The following is an 18,739-nucleotide window of genomic DNA, read 5'->3' as shown; positions in this document are numbered from 1 at the left end:
GCTCCGGAGCCCGCGTCTGAAACTCAGTCGTAAGGTGAATGAGTGAAAATGGGCTCTTGTGCCCGTGTCTTAAAATCAGACTCAAGGTGTACTAGTGAATATGGGCTCTTAAGTCTCCGTCTCAAAATTGAGACTCAAGGTGTATGAGTGTAAATGGGATTCTGTGCCCTTGTTTTCAACTCAGACTAAAGGTGTATTTGTGAATAAGGCCCTTTGAGCCTGTGTCTCAAACTCCCACTTAAGGTGTAGTAGTGAATATGGATGCTGATGCTAATGATAAACAACAAAGACCGACGTATGTTGAGAGTTTGTTTATTTTTATTGGACACTGCATGTACAGAGGCTTACTATAAGCTTAGAAACACTTATGGCCGTAAAAAATATGGAGTATACTAAGACAGAAAATGTACAACATTCATTGTTTTTAACGTGTATTGAAGTGGATGGCAGTTATTATTTCTAGACTAGCTGGCAACCAAAACATTGAACTACTTTAGCAATTTTTTAACAATACTGCTTGAAAACATTAATTTTAGCACTATTTTCATTGAAAAACGATCAGAAACTTTTGTAATTATATTTTTTGTAATAGTAATTTTTATCTATTTCTTTCAGAAAATCTTTGTAAAGAATACATCAAACACCCTTTCTTTTAGGAAATAAATATTCACCCGCTAGGCTATAAGTTTATTTATTTTAAACCCCTAACTTGTGTATAACAATTATTGAGCTAGTGAAACTCTAGGATTACTTATGCTCTGAATAAGTCCTATAATGATTAGAATTTATATACTTACCATATAATGTGACGTAATTTTATACATGAACATGACATAGTTTTAACTGACGGTATACATGGTCAAGACCTACATACATATAGAACATACAATGAAGCCACGATTGTTTACAAATATGACTAAAATTGAGACTCGATAATAATTTGCACTTTGTGCCAATTGTTCATAACTTTGTTTCAAGTTAACAATGTTGTTAACGTCGTTGTTGTTAACTTCAAATTGGTAACGCTCTGGAAGCTTCACAGATACACTTATGATCCACAGAATGATTCTAAACAAGTGTTGAGACAAAAACGGTTTAGCTTTACTTGTTAAATATGAGCACATCACCTTTAAAAGTTAACAAAAATGTCGTTAATCATGTTGTTAACTTAAACAAAGTTCCGAACAATCGGGCCAATACGATGTATGCACATACTTGTTATAATTATAATTGCAATATTATGACAATATACAATATTAACTTTGCTTTAAATCATAAATAATCTGCAGTATATTTCAAAAGCATGTTATCTTTATCAATTATAATTTACAAATTATGGCTAAGTGTATATATAAGTGAATAAATCAAGATTAATACAAATCGGGACATAATTGTACATTTTCATCTTTTAAAAGTATGATGATGCCTTGCATTTTACAATATATTTCCTTCAGTGAAACATGTTTTCTGTAATATAATAAGCTTTCATAAATGCATCTAACATTTTTTTTACCGCTTTTTTACAATAAATTTACCTTAGTAAATTGTGTATTTGTGTTTGTAATAATAAACTTTTACAAATGCAGAATAAAAATCTGTGTTAAATATTCACAGAGAATATATTCCGTAATAAAATGAAAAGCTATATTACACTGTCAGAGGCACTCTCAAAAAAGTTAAGTCTTCCAATTACATCAAATAATGGCAAAGAAACTTTAAATGTATAAAACATCAAAGTATCCCACTAAAAGCTGAAGCCAAGTTAACCAGGTAATTTTTAAATCCATTAGTTTATACATGTAAGTTTTATAAAATTAAGATTTTTTTATTATTTTTTCAATTTTAAGTTTACACCAATGGTGTGTAAATATGTCATTTTATACATGTACTGATAAGCCACAATTTTGTTAAAATTAATGATTAATTTATTTTCCTTTCAAAAAGAATTTTAAGACACTAAGATAACAATACCTATACGATGTGATATTAACATATATGGTAACCAAAATATGACTATGCAAAAACTCTTAAACAAGCATTCTGTCCAAAACCATCTTAGTATGCTTAAAACGCAAATAAGCTCCGATCTCAACATAATTTCTATCATATACATGTATTCCACACTCAGGTAGACGTTAGAGCATCCAAACAAAACAATTGCTCATTTAAACAGATCTTTGAAAAACGAAAAAATACAAAACAAAAATTATCAAAGATTCTGACTGTGGGCGTAACCTTTGGGCGTAATCCAAGATTCTGGCATTATTGCTTTCAAAAAGAAGGAGGCATTTGCTTTTTTTAACAATAAATGCAAAAGATTCTTGTTTAAAACACAGAAAAAAAATGTTTTAACAATTTGAAATCTCCAGAACCAAGAAATATTTTTCAGAAAAATTGGTACCATAAATTTTTACAAAGCCCATTTTTGTAACAAAATTAAACAAAATAGGAAATATTGTTCATTTAATGCAACAAATTCCCTAGCAGATGCGATTATTTTTTGCACATACCCCTTTTAACACACAACGAAAATGTGTCAAACTCAATAAACGGACAAACACACATAGCGAGGGCTGTAAGCGCGACAGACGGACTTAACTCCTATTTTTATATGGAATCACATCCATCATACAAGCCCCCTTCTTAAGCCCAATAATATTACATAAAACACTGAAGCCATATGTCTGGATATAAAATATACAAGTAAAATGCAAAATTCTAAAAAGAAATTCCTTCATTGAATTTTCTTTTATTCCTCTTATTCTTCTTTGTCCAATGAACATTCATCCATCGAAAATACATATACCGTACATTGCTTGATATATGCCAAAAAATATGCTTATTCTGCACTGAATGGTATTATTGCAATGGAGATATGAAATGTAACTATAACAACAATTATACCAGTAACCATGGCAATAGAGTGATACAATAATTTAAATATTTCAAATACACAACACTAACCACTAATTTATAATAATGTGTTTGAATATAAGCCATGATAAGCGGAATATGATCATCAGTGGAAGAGCAGCAAATGGGCAGAAAATAAAACAAAAAAAACATTGAAAATGAAGACAATGAATTTACACGTAATGGTCCGATGAAATTGACATTCGGGGTCATTCAATGAAGCTGGCCAATCCAAGCAGTCCTTAAACTTTGTCACCTTAAGAAAATTGAACTTCTTTTTGAAATTCATAAGTCCGTTTCAGGACACACTGATTTTTACACTAGGAAAACAAACATGAAACAATTCCGTGGCATTGCTTTCTCTTTAAAGAAGCCATCCACTACTTACTCACTAATTAAGACACATGACAAACATTATTTATCAACAAATTATCCATCACATTGCCCCCCTAAATGCTTCATATTTTTTTTCAAAATCACAATTCACTTGTTTGAACTTCGAAAACTGACACATTCAACAACAAACAATGTACCAACAATCCATTTACTTTTCATCAAAAAGCTATTGCTTGGAATGTGACCATAGCTGTCCATTGAATGACCTCTGAATGTCAACTAGGCAAGCAGGATTAAAAACAGATAAAAACCTAACAGGCAGCTATTGCATGCACAGGTCCAGTATCCTGATAATTATAATAAAAATTAAATGTCAAACTCCAGTATGCCACTGGCTACATTCAAAGCACGGTTAACGTTGCTATAAACTTGGGTACATTGTATCCGTTTTGAACACGTACAGTAACAACATCTTGATATAAAGATGGACTTGGTCACATATCTACAGTTTTCTAACGATGTAATTCAAATGACCAATAAATTGTTGACTTTTTACATTTAATTTGCACCTTCGAACTGTAATGGCACATTTACTTTTTTTTTCAAATTTTTGAATTTCGAATTGACCAATGACAGTTCAGTATCTATAGCTTCGCACCTTGACATTTGCAACCATCCAATCAAATGCAAGGTAACAAAATATAAAAAGTAAAACATAAACTATCACTTTAATGTTTAAGTCTGCATTATGCTGAATCTAAAAGTAAGTCAGTTTCAAATTGAACTTTCTTTGCTTTCCTTATTTTTCTTAGTTTTAGAGAAAGATGGCATTCTAAATTTCTTCTTCTTTTTCTTCTCCTTTGTGGGGGATGGGTGTTCCTTTGTCGGGGACCCCTGAAATTGAGGAAATAATAAAAATTAAAATAAAGAAGTAATATAACAAGCATCTAAACATTAGTTTTTCTACATCATCTTAGAAACCATTTTACCTGTTTTTGTCATTTGTTTTATCAAAGTTTATTAATGAACATAATACTGTCTATGTCCTCCATTTTATTTCAATTCATCAGCTTTAGATATTCAATAATAATTCATGCTTTGTCTCATTTCCTCAAGTGTCTTCCCATTGCTGATGATGTCATTCAGATTTGGCCAAAGAAAGCATTAAAACATTGTTGTTCACTTACAAACCACAAAAGGGAAAAACCTCCTTACTTTTACACTTGAACGCTAGCACTGTTGGTGGACCAAACCATACAAGTCTTAACCAACATAACCAATATCATATTTTTTCTACAAAAGAGCTACAAACCTCCTTGCTGCTACGCCCGGATTCCTCCAGAGTTTCACCACCACTGGCACTGTCCGTGGACCGAAGGGTGTCAGACTTGGCTGGGGATCTCATCTGCTCGTCGTCACCGTTAACAGCTTTCTCTGTAATGATATATAGTTGTGATAGAGTGGGATAAACGTGGGTTTGTAGGTAGTAAGGAGAAGATTGCGGCCATAGGAAATATTTTGGGTGGCAATGGATGGAGCTAAGTGCTGTCAATGCCCAAAGATATCTGACCGCATCTTAAATTCTCTTGATCAAGTGACATGTTCTATTATATATACCATCATTTGCATGCATGACTCGTGTTGATAATGCAACAAAATGGAGTAATTTCATTCATTTCTTAACAAACCGGGTATTTCCATTCAATTCTGACCAAAAATGGAGAATTTCTGTTTAATTCTGACCAAGATGGGGCATTTTGATTCAATTCTGACCAAAATGGGGTATTTCAATTCAAATCCAACCATAATGGTGCATTTCCATTCAATTCTGACCAAAATTTGGCATTACCATTTAATTCTTGTGTGTTTCCATTCAATTCTAAACCAATATTCTTTACAAAATGGGGCATTTTCATTCATCTCTAAACAATGCAGTTGTAGCCTAAAAGGGACATTTCTATCAACTTCTAATGGTTCATGCAGCATCATTCTCTTTAAAGGCTGTAAATACAAAATTCTTGAAAATAAAACAAAACAAACAAAATTTGTTTCAATTTACTTATTGTTGGGATAATCATTAATCTCTTCGTTGGTTTTTTGAGAACTTTAATTATCACATTACCCTGAAAGGTTGTAAGAGTCTGTGTACCTGGTATAAATGTTCATGCAAATCATGCTTTCTAAGTAGGTAACACGATGCATATTTGACGATGCTCCAACCAATATGTTTGAGGACCATGCATTTCAAAAACTCAATTATCTTAAACTTAATTATTATCTCAAAGAATGCAACTACGCTTTTAAGTTTGTATGGTAAAAGTCTTGCCGACTCAAAACAGCACTTATCTTAAGGCTTTCTTCCAAAAGGGAAATGACTAGAAATAAACAAAATCTTAAATCTTGATTTAGGGGCTGTTTGGCCGTTATCAAGGGTTGAAACTATTATCTTACTGCTTACACAACATTGTGTATCCACTACTCTAGCGCTGGCTTGAATGGTATTCTATGTTTAAACAAGAGCGCCATAGAGCGAACACTCGTCTATTGTGTTGTTGTTTCAAAAAGGGGCATGACTCTACAATTATTGAAGTCAGAGTTATATCCCTTGCTAAACATTAATGTATTGTCTCGGGCAACAGGTGTACCAAGTTTTTCTTGAATATTTTTTAAGTTATGGCCAAGGTACAAGTTTTTGCACTACAGCGATGACACCAACATTGACCCCACGGCTATGACCATACTTCGTCTGATCTTTTCTTCGAAAAACCAGACAAGCTAAAAATCATTAAGACATATTCAACAATACCAGTAAATACATGATTCAACTGTGGATGACTTAAAGCTTCGAAAGAAGCCACTACCAAAGTCTTGAAGAACCATGATTACCTTTCTTGCTTTTTCCCTTACGTTCGGATTTAGAGCGATCAAAATTCTTCGCTTTCAGCTCATCAATAACTAAAGGTGAGGAATAAAAAAGAAAGTACACAACAATCACACAACATTCTACTCATAAGCATTAGAGCAAATAAAAACGTGAGACAATACAGGCAAATAAAGGCATCACACTACACTACGTATTTTTTACTTCAACCGTCGGAAAGAAAGAGAAAAAAATGTAAATAAAAAAAAAAAAAAAAAAATGCTGTTTGTTAGACCATGAAAGCATAATAAAAACATCTTCAGTCTGTTTGAATGCATTTTTATTTTTTCTTCAAATATTTGTTGAACTATGTTAACAAGGCCTGTGTTAGCTATGGTACTACTTTTCAAATCCTAGCTTAGGTAACTATTCGTTGATTTTCATCTCAGAAGTTGATAGTTTTAATAAGCTGTTCCTAATCTCTAAGACATCATATTACACCTCAAGACTTACGTTCAGGGCTTTTTGGGGGGTACCTAGCTGATTCTGATCGCTGGAAGTTTGACGTAGGGGTCGTTGGGGTCACAGGGGAATTTGGGGGTCGATCTGCTCATGCAAAACATACGCAAACATGCACAACACTGAACAACATGCGTAAAGAGTTTGTGCCAGTTCTATCTTACATGCCAAATTAAACGCCATCCCAGGGCAAAGAATACCATCAACCCAATAATACTCAGAATACTAATATTCTATTTTAGTAATACAGCCGAACCCAGTAATGGCTCAAACTCGCTATGCTCAATTTCATCAATGACTCGAACTGGATGTAAAGTACCGATCTCCTTATACTATCTGTAAGCATTCCCGCTTGGCTCGAATTCCCTGAGGCTCAAAATGTTTTTGCTAATTCCTGCCAGTTCAAGCTAACCGGGTTTGACTGCATGTCTTTAAAGAATATTAGGATTTATGCTCAAAGCAAGAAAACGGGGCCTAAACCCCTTTTAAAAGTGTTTCCAAAGTCATTCATGTCAAGGTTTCATCATTTCCTACCATTTTTTATGCCAACATCGGAGCAAAAATCAAACATTTCAACTGTACATGAGGTTTAAACCCTCCCAATAGCTGTGTTTGGCATGTAAAATTAACTGCCACTGGATACTTGTCTATGACATAATCACTGAATATGAATTAAATAAATTTATAGCAAATAACATTCTTATAATAACTGTATGCAACAAACACTCTTTACAGTTGTTTTCATAATTATGTCAGAGACTAGAAAATATCAAAGGTCAAAATTCACAGAAATACAAAACAATAAGTTTATAACCATTGTGAATATTAAACATCAAACTTTTTAATATCAATATGCAAATTCTTTTACAGCGGTCAATAATAAACTAACTTTTTTTTATCGCATGACATTCTCTTTTTTTCCATTATTATTATTATTTTTATTATTATTGTTATTATAACAACCATTAAATATTTTCTTACATTATACTATAAAAATAACTTCACATTGACATCATTTCCCCCTTGTAGATTAGCATCAAAATTTTTACCGAAAAATGAATAAATTTTTTGGCAACAAATTTGTCATGTGATAAAAAGAATCTTACATTTGTTGCCATTTAATGCAAAACCTTTATGAACCTTGCTGGATCATTATTAAAGTTTAATAGCTCACCAAAGGCTCGCTTTCAGGCAATTTGTTCCATAAATGTATGTAGTAAATGGAAACTCGTGTTGGATCCTAAACTGAAATGTGTCACAAATTTCTAACTATATTTTTCATCTGTTTATGAAATGTAAACATTCCAGACTATTTGTTTTCTATTTATTACGACAATGCACTGAATTTCATCTGATTAATTAATAAATATGTGCCACATATAATTACCACGTGCATATTCATAAACTCTAAGGCAAACTACAACTAAAGTGTTATGCAAATTCAGCAAAGATAGAGAAAATAGTCAGTTTTAAGTTGAACTTAGAGCAGCTGCACTCTCACAGACTGAACATGTTGACAAGTTTTTGTCTTGGAATTTATGTGAAAATGCATGGAGACCAGTGATATAAGACTGCTGACAAAAAATCAAATCACAGATTTTCATATTTGAGATTAAAATGATGTTTTATGCATTTTTCTTAAACTGTTAGTAACAGTTTTAGCCATAAGACATTAATTTTCAAACGGAAATATGAAAATCTGCAGTCTGATCTTTTGTCAGCATTCTTATCTCTGGTTTGCAGTTATCTATGCAAAAATTGGCTCAAGACAAAAAATAAAAATGTTGTCAAAACGGTAAATCTGTGAGAGTGCAGGTTTAAAGTGCATCAGTAAAATAAGTGTCATTTCAATGACAATTTCACATTAGAAGACACAGTGCAGTTCTCAGAGTGTTCTTATAATTATAAGGGCTGCAATTAACTTCTAATTTAAATCTTCTTTTTTCTAGCTATTCCGATGCAAAAATTTCAGCCTTTTATGTCTCCTTTCACTCTGCAAAACATGAGCTGGGCTTAATTTGTATTAGATTTAGTACTGAAATAGATTAACTAGCATTTTAATCACTACCTGAAGATTTTATTCTGAAAAAAGAAGACTGCTGCAAAGGGAAAACAACATCACTCGCTGGTTAAATGTTACTGCAGTACACCAGAAAAGACACAGTGCTGGCTAAGAAAATGTCACAACTAGAGTATTAGCCAATGAAAATCCACCACACAGTCAGATGATCACTAGCACACAAAGGGAGGCAACTACAAACCAGAAGAAAAGCTAGAGCTAGCTGTCCTGGGCATATAGTCCACCATATCGGCAAATGAAACTTGAGACGCTCGGTGACTGGGCACTAAATCATCGATACTAACACTCCCACTTAATTTTTGTTCAGCAATAATGTCATCAAGATTAGTCTCCCTTGACTTTCTAATTTCTACTCTTCCAAGAATATCATCCACATTTGTCTCCCTTGAAAGTCTGTTTGGCCGAGCACCTGCAGAGTTGCGCTTAACTCTCCTCAACACTAGGGGAAATGGCAAACAAATGATGCTATTAAAGGGGTCAGGGTAAGCATTCATTTTGAGTAAGATGTCACTCAAAGATAAAACAATCAATAAAGCAAATAGCAAGCAAAAATAAGGGGTTGATGCAAGATGATTGTTAGTCCATAAAAAAGAAAAGGAGATACATCACTCTTGCACAAAACCCTCAAAAGGTACACTCCAACTAAGGGTTCAAATGTTTATCTCTGAACATTGGAAAAAAGCTTTCCCTAATTTTTGCACCTAAATAAACTAAAACCATTCTCTATAGTACAAATGTATATTTGATAACTGCAATATAATTTGAAAGCATACTCAAATCATGGCACCAAGATGCAAAGTCATGCAGCAAACAGGGTGGCAGCAATAAGTAACACCTTTATTTTAAGATTAGCATCATATAAATCCATCCAAGAGGGAAGTCTCAGTGTCTAAGACATGAACAGTCTAAGCCATGTACAAAGCCGTGCTTGCTTTATGGAACTCGTTCACGTTTTAAAGCCAGATATTGAAAAATTATAAATCATGTAAAATGTGAATAAAACCGCTGTTTAAATGATGTAACATCTTATAAAGTTCACATTTGAGCTATAATCACACATTTGTAACCCTAATGAAATTGAAATATTTTAGGTTTGGTATTTACATATATCTGTTCTATCAGCCACTTGCTGTTTGTTCATTAAAATATGTAATAAAAAATCAATTTCAACGTTTAAAAAAAACATATGTTGCCAACATTAAGTCTGTGAGCGAGTCCCTACAAGAATTGTAATATTCATAATATTTACACCGAATATTGCAGTCTACTTTTTGTGTAATGGCAAAAAAGGGTTTGAAGCAGTGCTATGCCATTGAATAAAACATTTACATATATTAGAATAGTTAAGTGTATAACGTGTGAAGTGTATGAAAGATTCTCTCTGGGTTACATGGTTGTCTTACGCAGGCTACCTACCAGCTGCTCCGCCCGGACTCGCAGGCACCGATGACGAAGAGGAGATGCTGCCAGTTGCCTCTCGGCTAGATGCAACTGGGGTTTGGGTTTCGGTTATCACTATCGGTTCAACGGGGGCTATTTCATGCAACATAACCATTATTAACTCCATGCTTTTGAATACAGATGTGATTATATATGTATTTATGTGACTAAAACTAATATTATATTGATTCTTTTGCAGCATAATTATTAATCATACTTATTTAAAGGATCAAGCCAGATCATGAACATTTTCAGGAATACTTTTTACCCAAAAGAAATTATTTTCATTGGATAAAAAAGTAGATTCCAGATTATAGGCCATTATAAATTAATTGTGAGATTTACGTCCATTTTTTTTTTTTAAATGGGGGAGCGGTATGACGTGTTATCTTCTATATTTCTTAGATGACTGTTGCATATGGGTTCATGCCCTTTCTTATTGCATAAGAGACCATATACATGTGTTTCTAGGTTCACCAAGAACACCATGATGGCGTTACAGTTCTCTTTTTTCAGGTGAATGTTAAGATCGATATGAGTATGAATAAACGCCATTCCCCGACAGTACAAGACCCATTTACAAGCAAATAGAGAGTCCAGTAAAATATTTTTATTTGAGTAAAAAAAAATTAAGAGGTGAAGGGAAAAAGAGGGGGCGGACGTGGCTGCAAATCTAGCAATTAATTTATTGTCGCCTTACTGCCCAAAATTGATTTTTTTCTAGCTTGATCCCTGTTTTGATCAATATGTTGATTGTTAGAAATGGATATGGTGATGAAAAATGAATGATTATGATGCAAATGTTTCTGATAGCAACATTTATAGATACCATGATGATGGCCAGTACATTCCATGTTTCATAATTTTATTGATTTTTTTGTCTATCAGTATTTTAGCTTGAAGGTTTATGAAATGAATTGTATCATAATTTGTGGGTTTTTTTGTTATTATTTTCATTTGCCCATTTCAGAAAAAAAATACAACAAAAAAAAAATATTCTAACAACACCCAAAATGTATAACTATACCGAGACTACGTTCTAAATCTGTTTCTAAAAGGTTTCATTCAAACATTCCAATTCAATGACCCAAATACACACATAGACAGGACTACACAGAAACAGGACAAAACACTGACACCGCTCTACAATATATGATTAGTCTATCATGTCATATCGCATTTTTCTTTTTCGTTTTGATCGAAAAAAATGATGACATAAGCTATCCATTGTAGTAATTTATTAAAGTTAACAATGTTTTTTTTTCCACAAATACAGGATAAACTAATCACACTAAAACCAAATGATAGCTCAAAGGAGCAAACACCAACCAGTCTGTTTTTTCTGTGTGTTTCTTTCTTCTTCATTCAGTCCTACAAAGCGCATAACTGAACATTTATTAAAGCCAGACTTGTGGGACTTGCAAATTCTTTTTCGCAACAGGAGTACTATGTTTCAGATGAATATCATAAATGGTTTTTGAGTCGAGTTTTTGCACGACACCGCTGACAATGAGGCTGACAAGGCTATGACAATATCTCGACTTATGTTTCTTCGAAAAAAAGACGAGCGAACAATAAAACGTAAACCAGATACATGTGTGTTTATGTGTGATACAATGTACATGTATGAGATATGTTAAAACGTGCAGATGAAAATGAGACTCACTTGCGTTAACTCTATATCCATCCCCACGGCCTGAAAGTCACAGTATGCAGTTCTTGTTAACACAACATCGAAGGCAAAGACACATGGAAATATGCAGATTGATAGATGTCTGATCTGTTGCCTTTGTTTTTATGTGTTTCTAGTTCCATAACTGTAAAGTTTTACCGATTTCTTTTCTTTAAAAATAGAAAATGAATTTTTAGACTTTATAAAAAGGACACAAATGGGTGAACACATTTTTTACGCTACGAAGCAATATTTTACCCATACATCTTTGTTATATTCTGTTTATGTTTTTATCATGATATCTCATTCTAAATGTAATATTTTTCCAAATGAACCAAAGGCAACAATTCATCCTTTTAAAGTATGGCGCAGAATTGTGATAAAGCTGAGTGTTATAAGCAGTGTTCAAGTCTGTCCACCAAAACTACACTTACAAGCTCTCAGAATGAGTATAATGTTATGATGGAACTTAATGAATGAAAATGAAAAAATTAGTACAATGCAGCCTGCATATCAACTTTTACAACATCAATGTGCAGGATAATTATAATGACCTTCAATCAAGTTCGAGCTTAACCATAAAAAGTCCATCTTACAACATCACATGTGCAAAAACTGTTCACAAGACCCTCATCAGTGCATGCTTGACAGTATAATCTACTGACAATATTGGGGATTACATCTTATGGTTAAACCAAACCTTTTGGACTTCCATCTATATCTTATTGCTTAACTTAGTCAAGTGCTGGGGACATGCTTTAAGTTCAGTCCAGGGTCAACATGACTTGAAGCAACTTTTAATATCATTGATCATGCTTCTAAAGTCATCCAACCATCTAGCTTACATCCACTGTATACCCACATCTGATTGGTTCAATCTCTTGCAAATTGCCCATTCAAAGTGCGACAAAATTCTATATTTAGTAACATGGGAAGTCACTAACTTACCTCCCAAGAGGGCATGGGCTCAGAGTCCTCTTTCATAGTTCTAAATATACTAACAATGGCCTGATTTTATATATAGTAACAAGGAAGATTACTACTCACCGTCCTCACTGACATCCACTGCAGGCTGGGAGTCATCTGCCCTTAGTTGCTGGACCTGTTGAAGCCTCTCTTCTGTGGAGATCAGTTTACCATCAGGGCCTGGCTCTAGATTCTCCTCTGTAGGAAAATAGAACATTCTTATTTGTTTTTACTGAAATGAGGTATTTTCACTGATGTTTTTCATATTTTCACTAAGTCCCATAGAGAGATATTTGGTTCCTGTGTTGCATAACAAATGTAACGAATCATCACTTAAAGTTAATTTAATGACATTATCATTATCACGAAACAAAATAAGCCTGAAGTGGGAGTTTGCATTGGTTCCAAATGATCCACCTCCCAATCAGAAGGTTTAATCTCCTAACATATATACCCTTTGTGTCCCATACACCATTCTTCCAATAGAAGAGAGATATATGTACAGTTAAACTCTGTTGGCTCAAACTTGTTTGGCTCGAATTCCTCGTTGGCTTGAACTGGATGTTAAGGACTCATTTTATTATACTGAAGGTAAGAATTCCCGCTTGGTTCGAATTTTTCCAAGGCTCAAGGTATTTTTGCCGGTCGCTAGGAGTTCGAGCCAATGGGGTTTGACTGTATATAAATCAATCAAATATAATAATACAACTATTACCCTGTACAGGGGGGAGTTCACCCTGCCCCCAATGTTCAACCTGCCAATCATAGAGTCCTATTTCATAACATGTACTCTGTGTTCGTACCATTCTTCAAATAAGTGAGACATATTTGTAAATAAATCTTGATCTCATATAATAATAGAACTGTTACCCTACACAGGCGGGAGTTTGCCCTACCCCTAATATTCAACCTTCCAATCGTAAGGTTCTATCTCCTATCATATACCCTTTGTGTCCCATAAACTAATCCATCAAGAAGAAAGATAGTTACAATTTATATAAATATCAATAAAGAATATAATAATACAACTGTTACCCTGTACAGGCGGGAGTTCACCCTGTCCCCTATGTTCCACCTCCCACTTGTAGCGTTCTATCTCCTCCTCTGACATCTGCTCAAATGGGTTTGCAGCGTACTGGGACTTGTACACCTATAGATAAAAGTAATTGTATGCATGATATTTCAAGAATTTATTATCCACAACAAAACATTCTATGCAAGAATTCAATCACAACCATTTATCTGGGTTTTCATGGTTTAATGACATGTTTATTTTATAGCCATTTTTCAAAAACAAAACAACAAATCAAAGTACAAATGAATGTTTCAAGCTTCTTATCATTTCAGAACATTTTCAGAATAGGCCTGAAGGTTAAACAAGAGCACCCCAATGCCAACCCTCATCTGTCATTGTTTTTGTTTGTTGTTTTTGTTTGTTGTTTTTGTTTTCAGACAAATAAAGGGGCATTACTCAACTTTTTTAATGCCACAGTTATCAGTCTTGATACAAATGTGCATTTTTACATTGGTAATATGTAGAAGTTTCATATAATTTTATGAAGCTTAAATTATTTTTTCAGGTATAGCAAATGATGGTTAAAGTTGCTTGTGTCATCAAGGCAAGAAAACAACAAACAAGCTACAAACTGTCACAAACTTGGGGAAATACCCCCACACCTACCTGTACATTGTGCTGCTGGTCTCTCTGGATGATGCCCTTGGAGGCTGCTCCGATAACAATCACACTGTCTCCTGTGGCACTAAGGGAACCATCCTGCAACACATAGATCACAATTCACTGAAAAGAGGGGCCAATTATAAAAATATAATATTTAAATGGTACATGTATACTCACGACTTAACTTCATTGGGAAAAAAAGTTTTTCTTCATAGTAAAAGAACTTTAAAATTTGTGTAGAGATCAAACAATAAAATTGAAAACTCTGGGCAAGATTTTTTTAATTTATTGAATGGATATAAGCAAATAACGGCTTAACTATGTCCATATACCTTCAAAATACATCAGCTGCATACTATTTTCATCAATATAATGTTGTATGCAATTATCAGCATATTACTTTATGTTTTTTACAGTAGATGGAAAAAGTTCAATGATTTTAACTTTATCAAGTAAAATATCAAATCTTAATTCATTAATATCTTGCATTAAACATAATAATAACTATGATTTCTTTAAATTTTTTTTATGTTTTTTGCATTATTTTCACAGAATGTCTACCCTTTTCTTTCAGTTTACTTATATCAATACCATACAATTGGAATACAAATGTTTATGAGAGAATACTTACTTCATCACATCATAGTTTGATAGAAAGTCATAACAAATTTTGTTAGCGAGCATAAGCAATGATTATACGCATTGAATGCACATTACGGAAAAGTGTTCTGGACAGTTGGATGAGATGGTAAACATGGAAACCCTTACTGAAGCCACTGTGTCAAATATCACATAAATTTTTACATAAAATATCACATAAATTATCCCATTTTTTTTTTAAATAGAATAGAATGTTGGTTAACTTATTACAAATCAGCAATTTATCATCAAATATTGTTTATATTTCATGAAAATTGTGTACATAATTTTATCAATTATTGCAGTTTATTATGATATACCAGACATGACACATTTTTTTCTTTTGTTTTTAAGAGAACTGTTACAAAATTCTTCATCTTCAAGCAGATTAAAAATGTTGTAACAGTTCTTCAAAAAAAAATCATTAAAATTTTACAGTCCAATATTGAAATCATCGTAGGTGCAAGGCGGTTGCCAATAACAGAGGGCTTCAGTAAGAGTTCATTTATACAATGGAATGGTAAGATGATAAATGAATGGGCAACTTACATGACCACCGCTCTGTTCCATTTGCTGAAAAGTGGCACAAAAATAACACAGCTACAGTACAGGACAATATCTCGCTACGTGTGCCCACAAAAACACAGGCAAAACAAAAAGGCTACATTGGCAATGAAGCTCGAGTTAAAAAACTTTTGAAATGAACCTTGAGATAAAAACTCGAAAATGAAGCTCATGATGTTGTGTTGTACAATATGGGATATTTACAAATAGAACTTCTACATTGGAATCCCAATGTAATGTGACTGCAGACTTGTTTTAATGGTCTTAAAGAAGTGAAAATGCTTATTCTGTTTTCTTTCCTCTTCAAACAAACACATCAACTAAGATAGCTTCAACTTTTGAAACCTACCTCAACAAATGAATCAATAAGTGTTACATACTAAGTTCCTATTTCATCTAAATTCTATTCATGCCAAAAGAAAACCACAAGCCTTTTCTTGATTACAATTTGCTTCAAAGTACCATTGGCAGTATTAATATGTGGTGAACATGTGTATTGACTGAAGCATCAGAGAATTCCCAATTTGATAAAATATTTTATTATATGCTGTTCAGAGATTTATAAAGATTCATCAGTGAAATAAAAATGATATTTCACTGTTTCAAGAAGTGAAATAACAATTCAATATTTTTCAATGTTCACAGCCTTCTATGCACTTCCAAATCAAACCTCATCGAGCATAAACCTCAGAAACACAATTTATCCTCTAAAGGCATATAATAAACTGAAAAATTATTTGTTTAAGTGTCAAATCACAATATATTTCACCTCTTGAACACCAAAAGAAAACATTCACTCATGGCTATGCCACACCTTAAATATAGCTGGTACTCACTCGGTAAAAAATATTGCGATATAACTCGGAAACAGACAATTATCCTTTATATATGTTTTTGTTAAAACTAGTGCTCTTGCGAAGCTTTTTACCTATTTATAATTGCTAAATGGTAATACTAGCCAATTAAGTGCCAGAGTTTACAAACCTCAAATTTCTTGAATACAAAAAGAAAAACATATTAATTTAAGTCGTTTTTTCTTATAAAAATGCTTATCAATAAATGGACAAAGGGTCAATTGGAAAATGTCTGCATGAACGAGGGGGAACAGTAATAAGAGGCCATGCGCGCTAAAATCACAACATGGCAATGGAAAACAGGTGCTTAATGTTTGAAGCTACGTTTAGTAACTGTGAAAGGATTCTATTTCTGTTTTTACCAAATATCCATTCTGCTAAAACATTCATAAAACAATCAGGTAAATTCATATTTTTCTAAATTCTATATCGCAACAATGTTATATCTTATCTAGGCATCCTTTCACACAATATATTAAATAAAAACAACATATAACACAAAATCGAAAACAATGGTAAACACATTCAATATCATTGTACAGAATAGTAACATTGATTCCAGGCATTGCTCTGTAAGTAAATAAGAAACCATTCCAACAAATAAGCTTAATTCTAGGATACCTCCATTAACCTCAATGTAAAATTTCAATGTCTGGTTACCCCATACAATTTTGGTATTATTTGAAAGGTGTTTGCGTGCTGATCTCAAATTAATGGCAGATAGTACATCATAATTTATTTTATTAGAGTTTGTGTATTTGCTCTCATTTTCATTGAAATTGATCATAAAGGACATATTATGCAATCTTGGAAGGCAAAGCCATTTTTAATAAAAAAAAATCAGTATTTTTTTCTGTTTCTTTTTCTGCACACCCTTTCAAACAATATAATTTGCATATTTGTATATCCGATACTGTAAATACTCCTAATGCTCATATTCAGTAATTTTGTTGGAAATAAATTCAAACCATAGAAACTAAATCTTCTAGTTTCAGGAACAAAGAAAATTAAAAAAAAATGTCTATCAATCTCTAGCACTTGACCTGGTTAGCAATATTGCAATTCTGACAAGACAAGAATTTTCAATGCATCAAGAGTTATGTACCTTGAGTTTTTCAGCCTCCTCCCAACTGAGTCCTTCCAGGTATTTAGACGATGGACCTGCTGAAACCCTCTCTTCATAATAGTCTTTGCGAATCTAAAAATAGATCAAATTGTAATCAATTTATGCTCACAAAAATGTTTTACATCTTAAATAATAAAGATAAGATTTATCTTATGCTGCAATGATTAACAAGTGGCCTGAGCACTGAAGAGTTAGTTATGAAGTATCACCACCGATACATTTTGAAATCAGCTATATTATATATGTGGTTAAGAATGTATTCACATTACTTGGGTGATAACAAGAATTAACCGTTAACAAAGTCAAACATTGGGCAAAAAGTTATACATCCTAATTGATATATAAAATAATTTTTGCATAAAATACAAATAAAAATTAGATTTTGAAACAACCAAAAATTATAAATAATTTCTCACTCTCTTCAAATATATATATATATATACAAGATATGAATACGGTTCTCCAACTAAAAATTACATACATATTTTCACTGTATTGAGACCAGGGGTGAGATTCTCACTCTCTTCAAATAAATACATACATATTTTCACTGTATTGAGACCAGGGGCCATATTCACTAAGGTCTTGGGTATGAGTTTCAGACTCAGAAAAATGAATTCTTAAATATTTCAAAATATCTACAATGTGAAAATTTTTACTAAAGATGTGAGCCTGGTTGTAAAACTCTATTTTTTAGACAGATACCTCAATTTTAAAATCTTTGCTCCTGTAATAACATTTTAACAACAGATCAATTTTTTTTGCTTTTCTGAGTCTGAGTCTTTAACTTTAATGTTAGTGACCCCTAGATTCAGAGTCCAATCATCGCCCCCAATATATTTTCACTCACCATTTTCTGTTTCTGTTTGAACTCCCTGGGGTCGGATCCCTGGGGGGCAAACTGGTTTGGGTGATCTACCTTTATGGCTGTGCTTCTTTTGGGCGAACCATCCTCCACTTCGTCCTTCACCCACTACAAAAATATGATACGGTTACACACCACTCTTAGAGGATTGAAAAGGTTACACACTACTCCTAAAAGCTTTTCACTTTTTTGCACATAAGTGCTTCGGTTATGATGGTATTGAGGTA

At 33.1% G+C, this 18,739-nt stretch overlaps 1 protein-coding gene across 15 annotated transcripts in view; it reads right to left on the bottom strand.

Annotated features, from left to right (window-relative positions):
• Nucleotides 1–296: 296 nt before the first annotated feature.
• Nucleotides 297–18,739, bottom strand: part of LOC128210389 (alpha-adducin-like) — a 66,747-nt gene continuing 48,304 nt past the window's right edge. For 5 of the 15 annotated variants that reach the window (XM_052914718.1, XM_052914719.1, XM_052914720.1 and 2 more), the window contains exons 11-22: nucleotides 18,498–18,620; nucleotides 17,627–17,719; nucleotides 15,653–15,676; nucleotides 14,468–14,560; nucleotides 13,822–13,936; nucleotides 12,868–12,984; nucleotides 11,815–11,844; nucleotides 10,125–10,241; nucleotides 6,623–6,715; nucleotides 6,136–6,204; nucleotides 4,562–4,683; nucleotides 297–4,143 (exon numbers count right to left, since the gene is read on the bottom strand). In XM_052914718.1, the coding sequence (XP_052770678.1) occupies nucleotides 4,024–4,143; nucleotides 4,562–4,683; nucleotides 6,136–6,204; nucleotides 6,623–6,715; nucleotides 10,125–10,241; nucleotides 11,815–11,844; nucleotides 12,868–12,984; nucleotides 13,822–13,936; nucleotides 14,468–14,560; nucleotides 15,653–15,676; nucleotides 17,627–17,719; nucleotides 18,498–18,620 (1,116 nt within the window). In that variant the 3' untranslated portion in view covers nucleotides 297–4,023. The remainder of the gene's footprint in view (nucleotides 4,144–4,561; nucleotides 4,684–6,135; nucleotides 6,205–6,622; nucleotides 6,716–10,124; nucleotides 10,242–11,814; nucleotides 11,845–12,867; nucleotides 12,985–13,821; nucleotides 13,937–14,467; nucleotides 14,561–15,652; nucleotides 15,677–17,626; nucleotides 17,720–18,497; nucleotides 18,621–18,739) is intronic. The other 10 variants (XM_052914722.1, XM_052914724.1, XM_052914725.1 and 7 more) reach the window with 10 other exon arrangements.

Source organism: Mya arenaria, chromosome 12, assembly GCF_026914265.1.
Source record: "Mya arenaria isolate MELC-2E11 chromosome 12, ASM2691426v1".
Taxonomy (NCBI): Eukaryota; Metazoa; Mollusca; class Bivalvia; order Myida; family Myidae; genus Mya; species Mya arenaria.
This window is presented reverse-complemented; position numbering and strand designations above follow the sequence as displayed.